The 25,969-nt window shown below is 37.4% G+C and overlaps 1 protein-coding gene across 2 annotated transcripts in view; it reads right to left on the bottom strand.

Annotated features, from left to right (window-relative positions):
* The window catches only part of PDE11A (phosphodiesterase 11A), a 387,045-nt gene that overhangs the window by 151,228 nt on the left and 209,848 nt on the right, over nt 1-25,969 (bottom strand). For both annotated transcript variants that reach the window (XM_073218656.1, XM_073218657.1), the window contains exons 7-9: nt 16,513-16,588; nt 14,306-14,373; nt 13,301-13,393 (exon numbers count right to left, since the gene is read on the bottom strand). In XM_073218656.1, the coding sequence (XP_073074757.1) occupies nt 13,301-13,393; nt 14,306-14,373; nt 16,513-16,588 (237 nt within the window). The remainder of the gene's footprint in view (nt 1-13,300; nt 13,394-14,305; nt 14,374-16,512; nt 16,589-25,969) is intronic.

The raw sequence follows: 25,969 nt of genomic DNA, 5'->3' as shown, positions 1-25,969 counted from the left end.
GTTGGAGTTAGGTTGAAGGGCAAAGGGAGATATCCATCATCTCTTTTGAAACCAGAAATGAACTGAAACTAATGAATGCTTCAGCATATTTCCAGCTAAGTACTACAGATGGTTGAATTTGAATAATCAGCCGCTCACTCTAGCTGTCTGATACTAAGGAATAACATATCCTCTTAATGAAAAACAGAGGACAACAAAAAAATTATCTAGCTTACACAGTATCTAGTAAAAATATCATCTATTTTAGTCTATACAAGAAGTTTGGTATTCAATAAATATTTATGAAGACATGAAAAATAAAAACAGAAAAATGTGATGTGACCCATAATCAAGAGAGGAAATAATCAATAGAGACAGACTCACAGATGCCCTGATGTTAGAAGTAAAAACTGGGAATCTAAAATAACTTGTAAAGACTTACATGTTAAAAATGTTGAGGAAAAATTAGACATAATTAATAAAAGTTGGGACATTTTAGCAGAGAAATGAAGTTTAAAGAAGAGCCAGGTCAAAATTTCCAGAACTGAAACATACAATATTCATACAACATATTACAATAAAATATTAATGAACTTTATAGATCAGACAGAAGAATGAATGAGTGAACTCCAAGAAAGTTCAATAGAAAGTCCCAAACTGAAGCATGAAGGAAAAAAGAATGAAAAAAATTACAGAGTGTTAGAGACCTGTGGGCCAATATCACATGATTCAACACATACGTAACTGCACCCAGAGAGAGAGAATAAGGAAAAATGAATATTTGGGAGATATTAGTAAAATAGTTTCTGAAATTAATGTAAGTTATTAACCCTTTGATACAAGCAATTGAACTCCAAGAAGAAATAAAAAGTAAAACACATATAGGCACATCATAGCCAAATGACATGAAAAAAAGATTTTTTTTGAAATGTTAAAAGTAGTGAGAAATAAAGACACATTACATCTAGGAGAACAACAAGAAAGAAAGCATATTTTTCATTAGTATCAGTGGAAGTCAGAAGACAGTGAGATCTTTAAAAGGTTGAAAGAAGGAAACAATCATCAATGCAAATGATAAGGTGGTTAGCTCTAAGCAGTAGGTTACCACTGATTTTGATTTCTTCTCATAAAAAAATAGTTTTTACATCTTCTGTAACACATTGCTTCTATAATACATTTGCTTTTATAAGTTAAAACATTAAAAAAGAACAGGTAAGAAAAAATATTATCATATATGTGTCATACTATAGAAAAATCATAAGAAAACAGTTTGACTAATATTTATCCTCATATCAGATAACTAAATGGTACTATGTTTTTACTGGTCTATGTAAAATATTTATACCTAAAGATCCAGCAACATAGCAGAGATTTTATGTGGCAAATGCCCCTTTTGTAAATAGAGTAAAAGGAAGGGATAATCACATCTGTTGGGGGCAGATTAGGAAAAAGTAATAGAAGAGGTGAAATGTGAGGTTTGTTAGGAGATAATTAAAGCACATGGAGAAAATGCTCAGAATGGAAATGTCAGGACATTTTTGAGTAACACAAATAACAGATTTTTTTCCTACAGAAAGGAAGTGAAAGCTGAGATGAAAAGAAGATTCCTGCCAATAGCAGAGAACCTTGAAAGCTCTAATTTGTAGGCAATGGGAAGTCACTGATGTTTTTAGAGGGCTGATATGATCAGTACTGTCATAGGAAAATAAAACTGTATATTCTGTGTACTATGGGTGGGGGAAGAAGAAACTAGAGCCAGGATTATCAACATTTTTGAATAAGTAGAATTAATACTGGGAAGAGGAAATAAAGACCTGAACCATGGAGATAGCAATGAAAATGGAGGCACTGCAGGAGCAGAATTGACTGGGTTGGCAAGTTAATACATGTGTAAAACCAGAGAAAGAAGATGTTAAAGATAAACCACTATAAATGAAAACATATCAATATTCTATTAATAATATATAAGTATATATTTTTAAAATGTATATATATATATATTTGCTTTTTAATGGAGATAGTAATTGCTCGATGTGTTAAGCCTAAACTTTTGGAGGCACAGACATGAACAAAGACTTGGCAATAAAAGTTTGAAGCTTCAAAGAGAGGGAAAGAGTCAACTAGTAATACATACTGGGGATCATCTGGTTGGATATGGCAGGTAAAGCCAAATGAGTAGCTAAAATTATTCAGGAAAGAATATACATAAAATAGGAGCAAATAGGTCAAATGACCCCTTAAGAATACTTAAAAGAGGGTAAATGGAGGAAATTAAGAATGAAAGGCCGGAGAAGAACCATTTAATTACAGTGTCATAGAAGCTAAAGGAAGATTTCTAGGATTATGACTGTTCAGCCTCCAAACAAAAATGTTTTAAAATATACCTTGCAACCATAATTATCTACTATAGTTATTATCACCATAATTATCTACTGCAGACATTATGAAACAAAAGAAATTAAAACACACATATTTCTTCATTGCTAGCTCATGGAAATGCCCCACATAAGCCAACTTCCTAGAATTTGTGGAATTTGTTTACAAAATTATCAACTGGCAATCAGTTTTCACAGATGTTTCACAAAACTATGTCCTAAATTTGCAAAAATGGGTACTTACAGAAGCTGTTAGTAGGACACAAAATGCTTCAGATATCAACTACATATGTAATTGGATATAAAATTAGGTTCATTCATTCATTCATTCATAAACAATAAATGAACAATGTAAATAACCAAATACTAAATACCAACTATGTGTCAGGTACTATTCTAGGCACTGGAATAGAAACTCTTTCTCCTTTTACTAAAGAAAATGGAACATATTACAGGTAAAGTATAAAATCCTAGTAAATACCCCTATGAGTAGTGTGATACTAAAATTGCCTCTCTGTTCCTTGTTTTTAAGGTTCATTCATCTTTGTTCTGCATCCTATTCTTTCCTACCGCCACGATATAAACTACATGATTTAAACTACATGATAAAAACTACTACTCAGAGATTAGTCTGGATATTGCATTAAAGTAAATAATGAAATAAAATGAGTTGAATGATTTCTTTGGTTTCCCAGTGCATTTAAAAGTTATATTTACATTATAATGTATTTTATTAAGTATGCAATGTCATTATGTCTAAAAATAACAATGTATGGACCTTAATTAAAAAATACTTTATTGCTAAAAAATGTTGACCATCATCAGAACTTCCAGTGAGTTGTAATCTTTTTGCTGTGGAGGGTCTTGCCTTGATGTTGATGGCTGCTGGCCTATCAGGGTGGTGGTTGCTGAAGTTTGGGGAGGCTGTGACAATTTCTTAAACTGAAACAACAATGAAGTTTGCTGCATCAATTGACTCTTCCTTCTGTGAACCATCTCTCTGTAGCATGTGATGCTGTTTGATAGCATTTTACCCACAGTAGAACTTGCAAAATTGGAATTAATCCTCTCAAATCGTTCCACTGGTTTATCAACTAAGTTCATGTAATACTCTAAATCTCTTGTTGCCTTTCAACAAGTTTCACAGCATCTTCACCAGGAGTAGATTCCATCTCAAGAAAGCACTTTCTTTGCTCATCCATAAGAAGCAAGGCCTCATCCGTTCAAGTTTGATCACAAGATTGCAGCAATTCAGATCCATCTTCAGACTCCACTCCTAATTTTAGTTTTTCCCCTTCCTACCACATCTGCAGTTACTTTCTCTGCTGAAGTCTTAAACCCCTCAAAGTTATCTATGAGGGTTGGAATCAACTTCTTCCAAATTTCTGTTAATGTTGATATTTTGATCTCTTCATTGAATCACAAATGTTCTTAATATCATCTAGAATGGTGAATCCTTTCCAGAAGGTTTTCCATTTACTATGCCCAGAGCCATCAGAAGAATCACTACCTATGGTAGCTTTAGCCTTCAATTATATTTCTTTAAAACATAAGACTTGAAAGTAAAATTACTCCTTGATCCATGGGATGCAGAATGGATGTTGGGTTAGCAGGCATGAAAACAACATTAATCTCATTGTGCATCTCCATCAGAGCTCTTGGGTGACCCAGGCACACTGTCAATGAGCAGAAGTATTTTGAAAGCAATCTTTTTTCTGAGCAGTAGTTCTTAACAGCAGGCTTAGAATATTCAGTAAACTATGTTGTAAACAGATGTGCTGTTCATTCAGGCTTTGTTGTTCCATTTATAGAGCACAGGCAGAGTAGATTTAGCATAATTCTTAAGGGCCCTAGGATTTTCAGAATGGTTAAGGAACATTGGCTTCAGCTTAAAGCCACCAGCTACATTAACTCCCAACAAGAGAGTCAGACTGTCCTGTGAAGCTTTGAAGCCAGGCATTGACTTCTCCTCTCTACCTATGACAATTGTAGATGGCATCTTCTGTCAAAAGAAGGCTGTTCCATTTACACTGAAAATCTGTTGTTTAGTGTAGCCTCCTTTAATAATCTGAGCTAAATCTTCTAAAAAACTTGTTACAGCTTCCACATCAGCCCTTGTTGCTTCGCCTTGCACTTTGATGTTATGGAGATGGCTTCTTTCCTTAAACTTCATGAATGAACCTCTGCTAGCTTCAGACTTTTCATCTGAAACTTCTTCACCTCTCTCAGCCTTCAAGGAATTGAACAGAGTTAGAGCTCTCTATGGATTAGGCCATGGCTATGGGAATGTTGTGGCTGGTCTGTTCTTCTATTCAGACTACTAAAACTTTCTCTGCATCAGCAAGAAGGCTGCTTTGCTTTCTTATCATTTGTGTATTCACTGGAGTAGCACTTTCAATTTCCTCCAATAATTTTTCCTTTGCATTTACAACTTGGCTGACAGACGTAAGAGGCCTAGCTTTCTACCTATCTCAGCATTCCACATGCCTCCTCACTAAGCTTTATCATTTTTAGTTTTTGATTAGCATATGACTCTTCCTTTCACTTGAACACCTGGAGGCCACTGTAGGGTTTTTAGTTGGCTAATTTCAATATTTTTGTGTTTCAGGAAACAGGGAGACCCATGGAGAGGGACAGAGGCAGGGAGACGGCCAGTCAGTGGAGCAGTCAGAAAACACACAACGATTTATTGATTAAATTCATCATCTTGCCTAGGCATGGTTCATGGCACCCCAAACCATTACAACAGCAACATCAAAGACGACTGATCACAGATCACCAAAACACATATAGAAATAATGAAAAAGTTTGAAATATTATAAGAATTACCAAAAACAGAGACGCAAAGTGAGGAAATTATGTTAGAAAATGGCACCAATAGACTTGCTCGACACAGGTTGCCACAAACCTTCAATTTGTAAAAAATGTAGTATCTGCAAAGTGTAATAAAACAAGGTATTTCTATAGTTATTTACTGGTAGACTGGTTATTTTTGTTCTGTGATAGGAGGAAATAGTCAACAGCAGGAAAATGTAAGGACTGAGAATGAGGACTGAGCATAGTTCTTCACTGATAATCTTCTAGATGACTCCTCAAAAGAAGGGTAAGAATGGAAGCCATTAGAAGGGATCAAAGAGTGAATGGGCATTTAAAGCAGGGAGAGGATGAAAGCCTTCAACCTCATTTTAGCTACTGTCTTCAACCGAATTTAACAAATATTTATAAAGGAAGTATGAATATCTCAAACTGTGTTTGTCTTTTCTGAGAGAAAGATTTGGAGAAATTTTCTCACAAATGGATCCCTCTATACTATGATTCTCAACTTGCACGGTGCATCAGAACCACCAGGAGAACTTTTTATAGGTATATATACTCAGTTGCTATTTTGAGAGATTCTGATTCAACTGGTCTAGGAAAGAGCCCAGGAATCACTAATTTTTTTAAAAGCTCCCCTATTGATTCTATGCAGGGGCTGTATTAAAACACCCCCAAAGCCCAATCAACATGTCATTGTCAGACCTTCTTTGGGCATTAAAAAAAGTGAAAGGTTGAAGCCCACATTATCTGTTTAGTTGGTCTTACTGTGATACCCAAATAAATTTTAAAAAGTTGGCATGATTATTCTCTTTGGGCCTTTTAAAAAGCCACAATTGTTTGATCATAATTTATAAGCCAGCTCAATTAGAACATGGAATTCTAACAGAGAACAGCTTGCAAAGTATTGTTTGTTTGTTTATTTTAAAGTAACTTGAGATCTAGAAGTGGCTACAATGGGGAGCTAATTATCATATAACAATTTCAAGGAAGTAGTTCATTTGAGTTTCCTTTTTCTCTTTTCTTCAAGAGAAGTGTTTACATAATCAAACATGTTTTCAGTAAAGAATTACAAATGGAACAGTTACATGCCTGCTGATGTGTCTTGGCTTTACAACTGATAAACTGTATTCATTGTACCTGCAAATAAACATGAATCTTCCAAGGCTAGACATTTATCATTTGGACAACCCCTGGAGTAACTTGGTCTGGAAAAAAAACATTTTGATAGATAACAGCATGTTTAAATGGGACTCTTTCTGTCTGAGTTTATAGTTGAGAAAACAGATACTACGTTGTAAAGGGTGGTGTTAGGCCACCTAGGCCACCTGACAGAACTTGGAAATATGATGCCCTCAACATGTTCCACTATTCCCACACTATGGCCCGTCTCTGCGTTGTGTGACATGAGGGTAACAGTTCATGGGCAGCCTAAAAAGAAAGATTTTTTAGTTTGGGTTTTTGAGGGTTCCTTCCAGAGAACCACTTGTAGAAACTAATAACGTCCCTTGAGTGTGGTGTAGGAACAGAGATTGGTACCTGATTCATGCCTAATAATTCTAAAGGTTTGGTAGGCAGGAGCAGAGGGCTTCTTTAAGGAGGACCTGCAATTGTACAATCTAATGATCAGACATTTGGTTAAAGATAACAAGGCTTAAAAGGACTCTGCCCATGGAAGAAACCCAACTGTCCATCAGTGGATGAATGGATAAACAAAATATGGTATATATTTACAATAGAATATTGTTCAGCCTTTAAAAAGGAAATTCCGACACAAGCTACAACATGGATGAAACTTGAAGACATTAAGCTAAGTGAAATAACTTGGTCACAAAGGACAGAAACACAGAAGTGATTCTACTTACACGAGGCATGCAGAGCAGCCAAAGTCACAGACATGAAGCAGCACAGTGGTTGCCCAGGCAGAATGGGGAGCTGGTGCTTAATGGGCACAGAGTTTGAGCTGGGGACAATGAAAACGTTGGGGAGCTGGCTGGCAGTGATGGGTGCACAACAATGCAAATATATTTAATGTTACTAAACTCTAAGCTAAAAAATGATAAATTTTATGTTGTGTTTATTTTGCCACAATACAAAAGAGAAAAAGAAAAACAGGCCCTGACAAAGAGAAAACTCCTGGAGGACTGAGGGACCCACAGACAAGGTCTGGATGGGCCACTGGAAACCAGGGACCGAGAGGGAATTGTAACCTGTCAGCCAGGAGAGGCCACGAGAGAATCCCAGGCATGGGAGTTCCCTGAAGAATGAAAACAATTCACAACACAGAGAATGTTGGTATCTGACCCAGAGGACCTTGAAACCAGGCTGGGACAGCGCCAGTCACGTAAGGCTTCACCCTTTATCCTATCTCCCTCTTGCTCCCTGTGCTTGTCTTGGGGGAGGAGGTGAAGTGAGGAAGACTAAAGCAGCACACTATGACCCTCTGCTGACTTCCAATCCCAGAGAAGGAGAAGAGCTCAGGGACTACTTCACATCTGAGTGTGTCAGAAGAGCCGTGGAATCCACCAGGGTTCACCCAGGAGGGGAAAAGATGGATTCAACAGGGTAGGTTTAGAGGAAGAGGGGTGAGAAAGATGCAGTAGCATTTTGTTGGCATTCTAGCCCTTTCCATCACCGGTGAGGAAGTCCTCTCCTTCGAGCTTAGGAGATTCCTCAGGAAACAATCGTCTGTTTCACTTCTCTCCTTCCCTACTTTCAGGAAAAAGTTGGCCCCTTAATCCATCTAAGATACCAGGGGCCATGGTATCTGGAAAGAGGGCCTCCACAAATAAATGAGTAGAAATAATTTTGTATTCACAGCTATAGAGGAGGGAGGGGATACAGAGGTGATGCTATGCAGCTCTGTGGCCAGCAAAACTAATCTTTCCTTAATCCATCACAGTCTAAGCTTTTCCCTTTCAGAATGTTGACAAGGCAAACCAAAACAATTATTTGTGGCTCCATGCATTCATGTATTCAATACACTTTTATTGAGTACTATTATATATTTAAAAAATTAAAGGAATAATAGGTAAGACATGATCACACACTTTAATGCACATATGTTCTAGCCAAGGAAAACATACAGACTCACAATTAATTATACTATAGGATAAAAAAGGGGAAATAATCACAGGATTAGAAGCTCTATAGAGAAGACTACATTTAAAAGGAGCTTTGAATAATGGGACAATTTTTCAGGGGAGATGGCCTAATTGGAACAGAGAGTAACTAAAGTGGAGAGATGTTAGAGTAAAGGGCAGATGGCAGGGAAGCAGGTGGCTGATTTGTAGGCTATGATGCAGCTGAGATTGTAAGTAACATACAATTCCCTGAGAAGAGAAATGTGAGCCGCAGGTAGGAAGACAGCTTGCTCTGAGACTTGTAAGGGCCACAAAGGCCAGAAAGTTTGTACTCTGATAGGTAATGGGGGAGTAATTTAAGGTTTGTGAGTGGATGGTTCTGTAATCTAAAATATGGCTTAGGAAGAACAAAAAAAGGCTATCAAAATCGCTCAGTCGGGAGGTAATGGAGCCCGTAAGTAGGACAACTGCTGCAGCAACTGGAAAAAATGAAACACATGGGAGAAGCTTTTGGGAGGTGGAATAAATGGGGCTTGGCTCCTGACTGCATATGCCCTTCCCACATTCTCTGTTTGACCCTCATGTCTTCCATCTTCTGATCACAGAGGCATGAAGGTGTCCCTTAATACTGATATTTTCTGGAAAACTTCTCATCAGTATTAGCTAAGGCTTCATTTGCAACTTCCAAAGACAATTCTTGATATTCAAAAAGAAGAAGTGATATTTTATGTCTACATTCATATTGAATTTTCTCTGTATTCCATACTTTCTGGTAAAGTTTTCCCCTTTTATCTTAGGACCCTTACTCTCAGAAAAATGTCAGCATACATTAGTATATTTCTCATGAAGCTCTTGGCTGTTCAGGTAGAATAGAAATAGGCTCATAAAATTAAAGTTATTAAAACTGATAGTAAATTCCTCTCTGCTCCATTACTCAACTTTGAGAGCATCTCTATTCTCTAAGGGCATTGGAGTATTAATTTTATATATTGAGGAAAAAAGACTTTAACAGTAGAATTGTATAACTAAATTATGAGAAATAAAGAAAAGCAATCATCAAAATAACTGTTTATAATCCAACTGTCAAACAAAATTCAGATAATGTATTAGTCACCTCAATTTTTAAAGGCCAGAAAGATAGAAGATATTTTGTATGTCTATATTTCTAATTTTCCCTATTTGTGGACTAGGCTAAAATTAGCTAAGTTGCCAGTACGTGGCGTTAGGGAAGGGGTTCCTTGGCATGGCAAGTCTTTTTTGGAAGGCTTTGCTCATGGAGATGGGTAACTTTTGAAGACTTGCATGGCTGTTTTTGTCATGTGAAATTGCGTATCTCCATGCCCTGGGCTTTTTGGCAGAAACATATAGGATAACACAGGTCACAGACAACTGGCACATGTCAAGCCATCATGTGCTGGTGTATAGCAGTTGTGATTGCAAGGGTGTGTCAAGGAACTAGGAAACAGGTCATCAGTTTTCATCTCAAACTTCAAGCAGGAAATTATCTTCCTGATAAAAGAGCAAAAAATTACACCTCCTCCCCAGCACCTCAGCCAGCACATTTTATAGCATATCTTGGTCTGAGCAGACAGAACTCAGGACAGATTAGTGAAGGCATGTGCTCTGGTTCACAGAACAGTTGATTTTTGTTACATGCTAACTATAACTAAATACTCTGTAAGCACTTTTCCCTGCACTATTTTATTTAACTGTTAAAACACCTTCTTATCATAACCATATGGAAAAACATACTGAGACTTTAAATAGGCTGCCCAAGATCAATAGCTACCGAACTGGAATTCAAGCCTCACTAGACTGATCAGACTAAATACCAAAGATAAGGTTTTATATTGTCTCCCTACACTGCCTTTTGCTTAGATAAAGCCAGCAGCCTCCTTCTGCCATGGATATTGATGTGAAGAAAGCCTGCATTAAAAGTGTACTTCTTGGTAGCTCTAAGCATTTCAGTAAGCATTTGTAAAGATCAGCCTTCCCAGAGAATTTATCTGGAGAATACTTACTGCCAGAGGATGCACCAATGGAGTATTTTTATTTAAAATGCCTGAGGGAGAGCATTTTTAAAAGCCAGTAGAGTATACTGTGCTGTCTCTCAAGAGTCTCATGAACATACTGGAAGAAATGTACTCACATTACCTCTCCGGGCCATGAAATAACTTTCTGGGGAGGCAAAGGCTCAGAGTGTTATTGTCACTGGGGGCTGCTGGGTGGATTATTTCCCTCAGCTCTTGCTGTCAACTGAAAAACAGACACTACAGTATGATTATGGGAATGAGAAGGCTGCACCTAGATATAGATCTTCTTGAACAAGTTCAAGCAGTATAAGAGTGGAAGAGAATAAGCAAAACTGAGACAAGACAAGAAGAGGAACCTGGCTAGATGTGAGTGGGAGTCTTCCCCTAACCACAGTGGAAAAAGGGGAGACGGTTATCCCAGGGCCGTGGGGAGGAGGGATGGAGATGACCTCGGAATAGCAGAGGTTCCGCTCTCCCTGGCACACTCAGGCTCTCAGCTCTCTTATTATCATTATTATTTTACCTTTTGAAAAATTTGCTGGATCATTTATATTTGAGCTATAAATCCTTTACTAGACTAGGCTGCTTATAAATACATAGCTATAAATGCATTAATATAAATGTTTACATGGATGTTACATTATTCATGTTTGTGTATAATATTTATAAATACACAAATTTAAACAATATATACTCATTCAGAATTAATGTATACTATAGTATATGTAGATTTCATTCCAGAGTTTGGGTTTAGTAGCTCTTAATAAATTGTGTTTTGTCCTCATAAAGTCTTGACATAAAAAAATCTTTCCAGATGTTCTTCCATGTAGATTCCTGGGCTGGGGAGTGAGTGGGTTGGGTGCCACTGGATCAGAACAATCAAGAATTTGCTATGTAGAGGGTGGGAGTTGGGCTGGTGGGAACACCAAACCAAGACCGCAACACCAGAACTCTGACAGGGAATGCCACTTTTGACACTGGCACAAAATTAAGGTACACAGAACATATAGGTCTACACGTACAAATCAACTTCCAAAAGGATGAGATTGTCATGAGGCTCAGAACTGGGCTGGAAATTTTGGAGTGTCTAATATTTTCATATATATGGAGAGAAGGTTTCTGAGTTACACAAACAAGAAGGCATTCATCATGGCACCAAGTGAGTGATTCATGTGTGAGGAGACTGACTATAGCACTTACAGGTAATGGGGACTGTGCCCCTTGGGCAGTAGGCAGGGATCAGGAAGTGGTGGCGGTGAAAGTTCTGTCTGTCTCTGGTACACAGCCATTCACGCTTCAACCCAGTTATTCTAGCCCTTTCTCAACAGGATGAAGCTCCACTAGGATGTAGGTAAGGAGTGAGAATGTGGGTAGATATGAGATGGTGTGTGTGTGTGTGTGTGTGTGTGTATGTGTGTGTGTGTGAATTATAACACGACAATATGGAGTAGGGTTTATGTGGGACAACTGTATAGTGTTCCTTTTTTACAGTTACAGAAACTAAGAAACAATTGGTAAGGCAACTCTGTGGAGATAAGAATTTGAAGACAGTAAAGGAGTCATGACATCGTTTCCTGTTCCAAATTCCTGTCCTTTGCTCTTTCTCACAATCTCTAGTGATTTCTCAGTAATAAATATATTACTGCAATAATAACATAATGATTGTTATTACTATAATTTTATTGACTGTGTATTAAAATCTTCTCATGCATCATCCCATTTAATTTTCACAATTGACAAGAGCCAGGATTTGAAAGCAGTTTGGCACATAGACCTTAATGCTCTTTTAGTGATTCTTAGTGACTGTTTGCATGTTTGCAGTTCACTTACAAATTAATTCATCTGATAGATACTATTTTTATTCTTTACTGTAAAGATGTTACAAAGCAGGGTCATCTCAAAGGGAGAGGAAAAAAATCCCCTGCTTCCACTTTTCTCTTCTCCTTCTTTCCCACCCTTTCCATCCATCCAAACACCATCTAATAAACACCTTCTCTGTGGTAGGTTCCCTGCTAGGCACTGGGGATAAGATTATATAAAAAAGACAAAAATCCCTGCGCTTCCAGAGTTCATGGTCTAGTGAAAAGAAATATACACATAAGTAACCATAGTTGTATGTCTTTTAAACCTCAAATCAAGTTCTGCAGGTACCCTTGACTTGCCTACCTGTCCTCTCCCTTGGTTTTCTCTTTCTATGAATATTTGTCTTGATACACAGAATATTTTGAAGATAGCACATGTATTACATCATATAGCACATGTATTACATCATATCGGTCTACATAATGTCATATATTGTGTGATCTTTTTTCCATTCTACTTACTATTTCATAGACATAAACAAAATCTTTGATAATACATACTGCCAGAAGCTGGAAGAGAAAATAGGTCTTGGGTCAAAACAAGGTGGGATTCAGGGAGATAAGAACTGTTATTTTAGGACTTAGTAAGTCTGCGATGAGATACAGTTCAGGCAGAGAAAACAGGTTGGAGCTCTCGGTGGGATGTGTATGTGTGTGTGTGTGTGTGTGTGTGTGTGTGTGTGTGTGTGTGTGAGAGGCGGGTGGAGGTAGCTGGATAATGACAGGAGCAATTACCCCCATCTGGGTCACATTATCTTTATAGTGAGGTTTTTCCCCTAATGTAAGAAAAGTTGTGAATTTTCAGACAATCTGTACATATTCAAAATAAATCAATAATACATTTAAATTCCTGAAAAATTACTTTTGCATCGTTACATTTAATAAACTAATATTTAAAATCTATATCTAACTGTGAAACATATATGGATGGGCTTCAAGGGATCCATGAGCTCCCTAAAAATATATGCAAAATTATGTGCATATGTGCATTTTTTCCAGAGAGGGTCTCTAGCTTTCATCAAATTCAAACCCATGACTCTAACCCAATAAGTAGATTATTAAAAATTGAGAAATTAAGCCCCATACCAAGGATTTCTTTTCCTAATAAAATCAGAACTTCTTAGCATATAATTCTGATATAAATACTGACTTACGTCAAGAGCCACAGACTGCTTGGCCCAGGACTTCTTCACTTGATTGTACATAATTGTGTTGTTGATGCCAAGGCCACAAAAGATGACAAATGCCTAGAAAAGAGAAAGTCCAGCAATTAAAACTTGCAATAACTCAGTGGCATAATCTTATATGAAAGCAGGCAATCATCAGGGATGGCTCTGAAAATATAATTTTATTGTACACAGAGATAGGCCTTGGGGAAATATGCACATTAAAATTCTTAATTACTATTGTCATGTAACAGTTTTATAGCTCACACTGCACAGGAGAAAAATTATTAATTTAATGTCATTGTGAAGAAATGACTTTATATATTTAAAGCCATACTTAGAGTCTTAAATGTGTTCTTAATTTATTTAGGTTGTGGACTGATTTTAGTAATTCCATTCCATTTAAGCAAAAGCAACTTCTTTTATTAGCTAAGCTATAAAATATTGGTGAAGAAACCAAGTGAGTGTACTCATAAGGTAAATGATAAGGGAAAGGAAGATAGATTTAGAACCATTTCGTAAAAAGCTAGGAGGTATTCTAGCCTAGCAGAAAATAATCATGAGGTTTTCAGGGTGGCCACTGGTACAAAGTCTATGAGGAAGCCCATTCAAAAATAATCTCTCCAGCTAGAGGGCAGACTGGACTACACAGAAGCTTGTAAACAGGAAAGGTGATGGCCAGACGTCTGGCACAGGTCTCAAGACTGAACACAAAGCAAGCAGCACAAGGTTAAGACCACCAACACTTTGCAGGGATGAGGAGATTCAATTCCATAATAAAATTAATATTAAATAATCAGTGGTTAAAAATAATCTAATTAGTGAAAAATAGACTCACATTAACCTAAGCATTGATATATTCTTTAAATCTTCCTTTTAATTCTGTCACATCAGTTCAGTATAACGACAGCTGATTAGCAATGATTTATCTTTACAAATGGGCAAGCTGCAACTAGCAGCCACAACCCTTGGTTCACAAATGTATTTTCTTACCTCAAACAGTCGTTGATCTGCATCATCAAAAGGTTTCCCATCAAGTCTATTTAACACTTGAGCCACTCCTATGGGAAGAGTTTGGGACGTGGTCATTTTCAACACTGGCAGTGTTACTACAATACAGTAAACCTCAGCTGACTTATGCCTCCTCTAAGTGAACTGCACTCAGTTTAATCTCTGGGCTCTCTAATGCCTGCTGTCTACATGAAAGCAGATCTGAGATGTACAGTGAACAGTCTGTTGCCAAGGCTGTGATATCCAGGCTGGGTCACAGTGAAGCCTGGAGTCTGCCAAGCATCAGTTTGATATCCTGAAAATGGTTTTCAAGATGATTGCTCATAATGACTCTGATATATCTGGCAGATATACACAGAAACGTAAACGTAAGAGCAATTATATACGTAACAGTGTGTATATGTGGGCGTGTGTGCTTGTGTGTGTTTATTCTTTTTTCAATTTCCTGAACCACAATACCTAAGTGAGGCATTATGATACAGTGACTAAGATCATAGGCTCTGGATTCAGACTGTCTTGGTTCAAATTTCAACTCCATCTGCTATTGCCTTGACTAAGTTACCCAACATTTTTAGCACTGAAATTCCTCATCTGAAAAATGGGGATTAAAATGTTAACTATCTCAGAGTTATGAAGATTAAATGAGATGATATTTGGATGTCTTAAAGCATATGGCTCCACACAGAGTGAACATTCAAGAAATGTTAGGAATTATGATATAGTTAACCTTCAAAGCAAGGTTAGTTTTGCTGCCTGTTAAACAAACTTAATTCATGTGTGTTTCCTCCTTCCAAAGTTCATTTCCAGCATTATACCAGACGGTTTAGGGCATGACTATGAAAACAGACAATTCTAACTAGAAAAATAGAACAATCTTGAAAACCATTCCCCTGTGTTCCGATTTCGTACAAACAAAATTTTCTGTAATTCTAAAGCATGCTTGTATTTTTTAAAACATCTAACTTCCCAACAGGGAGGTAACTCATACACATAGATAATGAAATGCAGACCTTTTAGCATGTAACAGGCAAACTACAGTCTAATTTTGAAAGAATAAAAGATGTTTACTGTTAGGAATAAAATGTTGGACTGTGAGATTGCCATTGGACATCAACAGATAACATGTAGTGTTTCTTATGGACTTTCTCTTCACTTTGAATTTAAATATATTTAAAACTCTACAAATGATGTAATCCAATGCTTTAATAGGGGCTCAAGTTCCCAAATCTTAGGATATTCTTTATGTTTAATAATGTACCAATATTTCCCTGCATTTTAAGCAAATTGATGAAAAAAATTGTTAGAATTCAAATCTTAACAACATTCACAGAATACTAAATCCTTGGGTAAGTAGCACTGCCCTAGAGTTTAACAGGCAATCCTTGGGGGAAGCAAAGAGAAGCAAGTAGATGCATTAGTTACCTTACGTCTCTCAGGAAAAAAATTACATTTTAATCATATTTCCATAATTTTAATTAATGCCTCTATCTTTCATGACTCTCTACTTCAGCTATTGACTTCTTGCCTAGATTCATTTCTTAGGTTTGATGTTTTCTTGATTGAATTTTTGAGGGGAGGGAAAGGAGCAGAGAAGGAGAGAAAAACTGGAAGCTGTTTTGGCCCATGATTCCCTTTATTCTGAGGTAAGTGTGACCTATTTCAGAACCATCCAGGCTGAAAGATGTGTGCTCAGTGTATGTCTAAAAATGCACATTCTTTCTTCCTTTGCATTTACTCCATGTGCAAAAGCATAAATGTAAACATATTGAAAGTTCGTACTAGGAGTTAGGAGGCCTGGGTGTTAATCCTGCTCAGCTGCTGATGCATTTTGTGACCCTATTCAAGTCTCTGTGCCCGCCCCCCCCCCAATCCTCTCTCTGCTCTCCCCCTCCCTCCCTCTCTCTGCTTCAGTTTCCACAAGGTAATATAAGAGAGTTCTATTAGTTGATTTCTGAGATACCTTCCAACCTCAAAATTATTGGTTCTTATTTAAAAGAGTAAGTATTTGTTCATTATTCTGGTTAATGACGATTAATCAGGAGTCTACACTTAGAAGACTATACAAGAGCATGAAACATAGGTTGATGAGTTCTGGGCATAAGAAAGGGAGTAAAAAGATATGAGTGTATCTTTAAGTATATTTGTCTTCCATTACAAAAGAAGTTTGAACTCTTTAGGTTTTGTCTTACCGATTATTTGGTGGTTGCTATTCCAAATAGGGACACAGAGAACAGATCTTATGTGAAAACCAGATATCTGGTCAGCCTAGGATAGAAGAAAGCAGTTAATTAAAATTAAATATTAGCTATCCATTTCTGATAGCTTACCACTCTTTATAAACATCATTGTAAAATAACTTTTAAAAAAGACACATTATCATCTAATTTTTAATGCATACACTCACCTGTCTCTTTTAATTTAAAATGTCACCATGAACATCTTTAGGAAATTAGGCCCTAATCAAAACACCCACAACAGTACTACCTCCCCTAATTCCTGCAGCCACAGAGAACTAGATGTAAAACTATCTTGATCAGAATCACACCACCAGACAAGAAGTCTGGCAACTATTTCTGCTCCAAGTATTTAAAACATTTTAATTAAACGAGTGGTCAATATTTCTCTTTGGTTGGGCACATCTGTTAGTAAAAATATTTGAGCCTATAATGCTGCTACATGTATATCACTTTTAATACTCTATATTTTTAACATTGCTAATTTATTATGTATGTTATAAAATCATATAAGAAAAACTGAAGTTGTAAAAAATAAGATAAATGTACAGGTTTGAGGATCTACTTCCTGTACTCTAATAGACTGTCAGAAGAGGACATATTTAAAAGATGAAGATATAATTATCAGCATCAAACAGACATCAGTCAGTAAAAAGCTCCACTTAATATTAAAATCAGTGGTCCATATTCAAACAGTTAGATAAAAACTACTAAAGACTAATAGGGTGTCAGTGAGATAACATGACGGGGAAAAGTCAACTTGTCATCTCAATACCACAGGAGGAAAAATAAGATATCAAGTTTGGGACCATGATTATTGGGATAAAAAGATATTTGTATATTTTAAAATATTCATTGTAGAATATAAGAACTACATATTTTTAAAATTTGAAATTAGAAGTTAATTTACAGACCTAAAATTTTATTTTGATTTTTCTACTTAGATTTTCCTCTGAGAAATTAATTTTCCGATGGTTTCTAGTCTTAATACCAATAGGTAGTTTCTTTTTCATTAGTACATTTTTGGTCTTGTTCAAGAAATCTTTCCCAGCTCCTAGCTCATGAAGATATTCTCCTATTCTTTCCCCAGAATCTTTATTGTTTAACTTTTACATTTAGCTTTACAATTCAACTAAAAATAATTTTCAATATAGTGTGAGTGAAGGGTCAAGATTCTTCCAACATATATTTATTTACTACTTCATATGTGCCAGACACATTGCTGGATTTAGAGGATATAAAAATTTATTCAAAAGGTTATTATCCTTGAGGAGCTCACAGTCTAGTGAAGACAGAAATAGTTAAGATAAAATAAACATCCAAGTAAAGAAGGTTCAAGATACTATAGAAAAGCCAGCAACTGACTGTGTTTAGAGAAATCAGAAGCAGCTTTAGATTCTTAGAAGTGGGTCTTCGAAGACGATAGTGATAAGTCAACATTTACTGGATGTTCCCTCCACATCCCTGTTTAGCAGTTTCACATGCATTATTCTCATATACTTATTAAAACAACCCTATGGGGTAGGTATTATTAACGTCCTCCCTTATCAGATAAGACTCAGAGAGATTAACTACTCTGAAAGCAGAGAGACTGGTTCAAATGAAACCAGACAATAACAGACACATCCGTCAAATCATCTTCCAAAAGAGCAAAGTGGTTTTCTTCCTCTCCCTAAGAATAAAGCCTGGATTACAGCAACGCTAGTGAGCACGAAAAGAAGTCAGTTTAGAGATGTCTGCAAGGTATCATCTACAGACTTGGGCTAGCCAGAGCAGCACTAGAATGGCGGGGCCTGCTTTGGTCTGCTGAGAGTCATCCATAGCTGTTGATGGTCTTGAACCAGCACTGAGTAGTCATGTGGGACCACCATAACCAAAGCCCCATCTAATCTCTCCTAGGAAATCCAAAGCAGCCGAGGGAAGAAGTCACAGTGCCAGAAGAAAGGGAACATGCAGTGAATGAGAGAAACAAGGACAGCTTGAGAGGTGAGAAAAACAAACCTTTGGCCGTTTGCCCAGTGAAATAAAAGAATTTTGTATACCAAAAGTTATTGTAGTTCCCCCAAAGAATTTTTTATCCTGGGGATGACAGTCTGTTCTGCCATCCATGCAAAGGATAAGATTGAGGCTTCTGGTTTGAGGAAGGGTGTTGGAGTTCCTTGAAGCAGGGAACACAGGAAGTTTGAAGGAAATAATACCAAGTTCAGGTTGACACACATTACATCTAAGATGTAATGGGGAGAAGAGGAGGAGCTGGAGATACTAATCTTGGTGTCATCGGCCTCTGATGTTAAGTGGTGGGTAAAATCACCAAGGGAGACATTGTCCAAGGAAAAGACAAAATGGACAAAAAATAGAACCTGAGTAGACACAATATTCAGGGCAGGAAGAAGAAAGGGGGCCAGTGACAAGAATGGAAAAGAGCTCCGAAACTCATACTCTTAACCTCAAGGCTTTACAGCACATCTAATGTGTAAACACATTATTACAATGTTTCTGGAAAAAATTTACTGACATGTATCTAGAGTGTTAAAAGTATAAATGCACTTTGATGAATCAATTTCACATCTAGAAATTTATCCTCTGGTGATTATCACAGCTATGTACAACAGTTTCTATATAAAGGTATGAACCATAGCATTATTTATATAATAATGATATGTTAGAAAAACTTGAATATCCAACGGGAGGGAGTTGGTTAAGTAAATCTAAGTATACATATACAGTGGAATATTATACACATAATTCAAATTATGGTACAGAAGAATATTTGTTAACATGGAAAACAATATATTAAGTGATAATAGTGTGGGTGTGTGGAGGTATGCAAACACGTATTATATACCTTGGAAAGTCCTGGAAAAATCGTAACTACAATGAATTATCTATGGGAGATTTTGTTTGTTTCTTTACTTTTTTATTTTTTAAATATAATATTTTATTTTGTTATCATTAATCTACAATTACATGAAGAACATTATGTTTACTAGGCTCCCCCCTTCACCAAGTCCCCTCCACACACCCCATTACAGTCACTGTCCATCAGCATAGTAAGATGTTGTAGAATCACTACTTGTCTTCTCTGTGTTGCACAGCACTCCCCATGACCCCCCCTACATTATACATGCTAATCGTAATTCCCCCTTTGTTCTTCCCCACCCTTATGCCTCCCTTCCCACCCATCCTCCCCAGTCCCTTTCCCTTTGGTAACTGTTAGTCCATTCTTGGGTTCTGTGATTCTGCTGCTGTTTTGTTCCTTCAGTTTTCCTTTGTTCTTATACTCCACAGATGAGTGAAATCATTTGGTACTTGTCTTTCTCTGCCTGGCTTATTTCACTGAGCATAATACCCTCTAGCTCCATCCATGTTGGATAATGTTTCTTTACTTTTTAAATAAAATGTTTTTTCTTTATTTTTTTAGAGTTAGACTTTATTTTTAGGTTCACAGCAAAAGGAGTGCAAGTAGAGTGAGTTCCCATCCCCCTCCCCCCACACATACACACTAACACCCCTCATTATCAACATCAGCCACCAGAGTGGTGCATGTGATACAGCTGATGAGCCCACACTGATAAATCACCCAAATTTCATAGTCTATATTAGGACTCCCTCTTGATGTTGCTCATTTTAAAGGTTTTGACAACTGTATAAAGACATGTATTCACCATTATACTATCATAGAGAGTAATTTCACTGCCCTAAAAATCTGTGTTCATCCCTCTATTCCTGCTTCCTGTAGCAATCACTAATCTTTTCCCCTGAGCTTTACTGAGGTATAACTGGCAAAATTCTAACATATTTAAAGTGTACAACATGATGGTTTGATACATGTACACACTGTGAAAGAATTCTTCTTATGGGAGTTTTAAAATTACTGTTTCTATTTTCTAAATTTTAGATAAAGAAATACTTGTACAGAAGGGAAAAGTTATTTTCTAGCTAAAACTAAAGGGGAACTATAGTGCAGAATAGTTGCAGAAGAGTCAAATAACATAAACAGTGGGTTATTGAATTTAGTAACACAGAAGAATAATGGAAGGCAAAGATAGTCAAGGGAAGAAGGAATTGGATGAGAAACAGAAGTTATGGGGTTAGTTCTGGAGGAGAGGAAGGCCACACTGAAAGATCAGAGCTGCACTGACCCAGAGCTTGGGTCTTCCATGGGATGAGCACAGGAGGAGTGGGGAGGCAAAAGAGAATGTTGAGAGTGTCTTCACATCATTCCCACTATAGCTGAGGGCAGGATGTGAAGCCAGCACTAACTGGCTATAAGAACAGGGAAGAGGGGATGGTGGTGAACAACATGCTTGAGGAATCCAACAAGATGGGAGAGGGGGAGTCAGAGGGGGGCAGAGAACAGTGAGAGTGAATTTGCCCATGGATCATCAAGGCAATCCCCTAGCTGTGTATCTGTGGCAAAGACTGTTACTTCTGGAAAGCTGAACTAATCCAGGCTAGTATATGTGACCATATCAAACGGCAAGGGAACATACACCATCATTTAAAGGGTCTGAAGGAGAAGGAGAAATAGAAAGGAGATGAAGCCCATCATAGAAGCACAAGACCTCTGAAGAATGAATCCCAAACAGGGATAAAGAGGAATGAGAAGGTATGAAGGAAAGAATTGTCTTGGTTCATCAGATAACCCTAAGTCTCCAGATCACATCAGCCAATGGAGCTCAAAAATATCTATTGGTCTCTCAGCCCCAATCAAATCACCAAAACTCTCTATGCCTCCATTTGTCATCAATACTTATCTCCCACATATCAAAATCTCCAGATTTTGGCATTATAGTTGATTCTTACCTTTTCTTCTGTGTGTTGTTCCTTATTTCCCAAGTTGTTTTACAAGAATATATGTGAAAGGGTTTCAAAGGTATTTTACAAACATAAATATTACTAATGTTGAAAGGAATACTTGCTCCAAAATATCTGCTCAATTATTCATAGGGCCCCTTCTCAGTTTGAATTTCCTATCATTAGAGTCCCAAATGTTAGACCACATGAGACTAAGCAGCCTTTTTTAGGAGCCTTCCATTAAAATAAATATATTATCTGGGAGACCCTAGTCTTTCCAATTAAAGATGCATATACTTAACAATTTTGCCTAGTCTCTGTTTCCAGTTAATGAATCTAGTTAAAGATGGTTTATTTCTTGGAGCCATCAAAACATATTATCTGTCCTCTCAATGATGGTCAAAGGAAACGTTAAATAAATTGATGATACTGTAATACTATTCACTAATGTTCAATGTGTTTCCTTTCCCTAGAAGGATATGTACAACTTTACAAAATAATCTAAAATGACAGATTGGCTTAAAGAAGGCAGTGTGAGAGGTGAGATAGAAATCTCCTCCCCAAACCACATATAATATGAAAATACAGCAAATACAACTAATCCTGAAAGAGCAACAGGAAAGAAGGCTAGGGCAGACTGCCTACACCTGGGAAACAGAGCACACCTCATGGAAAAGAGTAAGGTACCAAAGCCCTGATCCAGCGCAACCCAAGCCCTTCCCCCACCCCAGCCCACCTGTGGGAGGAAGAAAAACGGAGCAGGGAGGTAGGTGGAGGCCTAAGACTGCTGAACACCCAGCCCTGGAGATATGCTCTGGAAGCACAAACCTACATTACATTGTGCTCTGAAGATTAGTGGGGTTGGAAGCTAAGACAGGCAGAATACTTGAAGAGACTGAGATTCCAGCTACTTGTGGACAACAGGTACCCACAACCGGCTGCTCTGGACAAAAGAAAGGTGGGCAGTCTGAGAGACTTCCTAACAGTGAGAGGGCTGCTAAAGGGGCAAGGATTGCACAGAGCTTGCTGCTCAGGAGAAAAGATAGGTGGACAAAACTGTCCCGGTGCACTCAGCCCAGCAGAGTGGGAACTTTTGGGAACTTCAGGCACTCCATCCCCCTGGCTGGAAATGCAGTTATGAGGCCCCCCACTATGATTCACAGCTTGCCACACCTTCTTCCCAGCCAGCACTGGCTCACGAACCAGCAGCTCCCACCACTGTGTCAGCCCAGTCAGAGGGTGGTCCTGCCTATGGCAACTACAAGTGCATAGCATAGAGGCTTCACCCTGTGTGCTTGGCCAACTGGTCCTGGCAGTATAGGCAGGCAATGCAGCTGGGAAGCAGGAAAGAGCTCTTTCCTCCCAGAAGACACGATTGCCACTTCCCTGAAACCCCCGGCATTGCTCCAGGGGCTGAGCATCTCCAGAGAGTACAGCTTCTGGAAACTAGAGGGTGCCACCTACAAATACAAAATGTCAGAGGGACATGATACAAACCAGAATCCCACAAACACCAGAAAGAGAGCCAAGTGAAATTGAACTCACCAACTTTCCTGAAAGAGATTTCAAAATAAAAATCATAAACATGCTCATGGAGCTGCAGAAAACTATTCAAGAGGAACTCAAGAATGAGATAGAAACTTTGAAAAGTACAGTATCTGAAATGAAACATACAATGGAGGGATTTAAAAAGCAGATTAGACAAAGTAGAGGAGTTGGTAAATGAAATAGAAATTAGTGAACAGGAATACAAAGAAGCTGAGACACAGAGAGAAAAAGGATCTCTAGGAATGAAAGAATATTGAGAGAACTGTGTGACCAATCCAAACGGAAAAATATTCACATTATAAGGGTACCAGAGAAGAAGAGAGAGGAGAAGGAATAGAAAGTGTCTTTGAGGATATAATTCCTGAAACTTCCCTAATCTGAGAGGGAGATAGTCTCTCAGGTAATGTAAGTGCACAGTTCTCACAACACAAGGGACCCAAGGAAGACAACACTAAGACACATAATAATTAAAATGGCAAAGATCAAGGATAAGGACAGACTATTAAAAGCAGCCAGAGAGAGAAATAAGATCACATACAAAGGAAAACCCATCAGGCTATCATCAGATTTCTCAACAGAAACCTTACAAACAAGAAGGGAGTGGCATGATATATTTAATGCAATGAAGCAGAAGGGCCTTGAACCAAGAATACTCTACCCAACAAGGTTATCATTTAAATTTGAAGGAGGGATTAAACAATTTCCAGGTAAGCAAAAGCTGAAAGAATTTACCTCCCACAAACCATCTCTACAGTGTATTTTGGAGGGACTGCTATAGACAGAAGTGTTCCTAAGGTTAAATAGCTGTCACCAGAGAAAACAAAACCACAGTAAAGAAAGTAGACCAATTACTTACTAAGCAAATGCAAAGTTAAATCAACTACCCAAAAGTCAATCAAGGGATAGACAAAGAGTACAGAATATGATATCTCACATAAAAAGAATGGAGGAGGAAGAAAAAGGAGGAGAAAAAAAAGAACTTTTAGATTGTTTGTAATAGTGTACTAAGTGAGTTGAGTTAGACTGTTAGATAGTAAAAACATTTCCCTTGAATCTTTGGTAACCACAAATCTAAAGCCTGCAATGGCAATAAGTACATACCTATCGATAATCACCCTAAATGTAAATGGTCTGAATACAACAATCAAAACACATAGAGTCACTTAATGGATAAAAAAAAAAACAAGACCCATCCATATGCAGCCTAGAAGATGCTCACTTCAAACCCAAATCATACACAGACTAAAAGTGAAGGGATGGAAAAAGATATTTCATGCAACTAACAGGGAGAGAAAAGCAGGAGTTGCAGTAGTTGTATCAGACAAAATAGACTTCAAAACAAAGAAAGTCACAAGAGATAAAGAAAGCCATTACATAATGATAAAGGGGTCTGTCCAACAAGAAGAGATAACTATTATAAATATCTACGCACCCAACATAGGAGCAACTGCATATGTGAAACAAATACTAATAATTAAAGGAGGAAATAGAATGTAATGCATTCATTTTAGAAGACTTCAACACACCTCTCACTCCAAAGGATAGATCAACCAGACAGAAGATAAGTAAGGAGACAGTGGCACTGAACAACACATTAGAACAGATGGACCTAACTGACATCTACAGAACACTCCACCCAAAAGCATTAGGATACACATTCTTCTCAAGTGCACATGGAAAATTTTCAAGAATAGATTACATACTAGGCCACAAGAAGAGCCTCAGTAAATTCAGAAGGATTGAAATTGTTCCAAGCAGCTACTCAGAAAACAAAGGCATGAAAGTAGAAAAAATTATGCAAAGAAAACAAAAAAGCACACAAACACACGGAGGCTTAACAACATGCTCCTAAATAATCAATGGATCAATGACCAAATAAAAACAGAGATCAAGCAATATATGGAAACAAATGACAACAATAACTCAACACCGCAAAATCTGTGGGACACAGTGAAGGCCGTGCTAAGAGGGAAGTATATTGTAATAAAGTCCTCCCTCAGTAAAGAAGACCAATCCCATATGAACAGTCTAAACTCACAATTAGCAAAACTAGAAAAAGAAGAACAAATGAGGACCAAAGTCCTTAATGTTTTCCAAAAAGTAGAAGAGGAGGGAATACTTCTACACTCATTCTATGAGGCCAGCATCACTCTAATACCAAAACCAGGCAAAGACCCCACAAAAAGAGAAAATCACCAACCAATATCTCTGATGAACATAGGTGCAAAAATACTCATCAAAATACTAGCAAACCAAATTCAAAAACACATCAAAAAGATCATCCATCATGATCAAGTAGGATTTATTGCAGGGATGCAAGGATGGTACAATATTTGAAAATCCATCAACATCATCCATCATATCAACAAAAAGAAGGATGAAAACCACATGATGATCTCCATAGATGTTGAAAAATCATTCAACAAAATTCAACATCCATTCATGATAAAAAACTCAACAAAATGGGCATAGAGGACAAGTACCTCAACATAATAAATGCCATATATGACAAATCCACAGCCAACATCATACTTTACAGCAAGAAGCTAAAAGCTTTTCCTTTAAGATCAGGAAAAAAACAAGGATGCCCACTTTCCCCATTTTTATTTTACATAGTACTGGAGGTCCTAGCCATGGCTATCCTAGAACACAAAGAAATAAAAGGCATCCAGATTGGTAAGAAAGAAGTTAAACTGTCACTGTTTGTAGATGACATGATACTGTACACAAAAGACCCTAAAAAGTAAACCCCAAAACTACTACAACTAACAACTGAATTCAGCAAAGTTGCAGGATACAAAATGAATACACAGAAATCTGCTGCATTCCTATACACTAACGATGAACTGACAGAAAGAGAAATCAGGAAGACAATTCCATTCACAATTGCATCAAAAATAATAAAATACCTAGGAATAAACCTAACCAAGGAGGTGAAAGTCCTATATCCTGAAAACTACAAGATACTCTTGAGAGAAATCAAAGAAGACACCAATAAATGGAAATACATCCCATGTTCATGGATAAGAAGAACTAATATTGTCAAAATGGCCATCCTGCCTAAAGC

Source organism: Manis javanica, chromosome 12 (assembly GCF_040802235.1).
Source record: "Manis javanica isolate MJ-LG chromosome 12, MJ_LKY, whole genome shotgun sequence".
Classification (NCBI taxonomy): Eukaryota; Metazoa; Chordata; class Mammalia; order Pholidota; family Manidae; genus Manis; species Manis javanica.
Note: the sequence above shows the minus strand (reverse complement) of the source record. Positions and strands in the feature narration are given on the sequence as shown.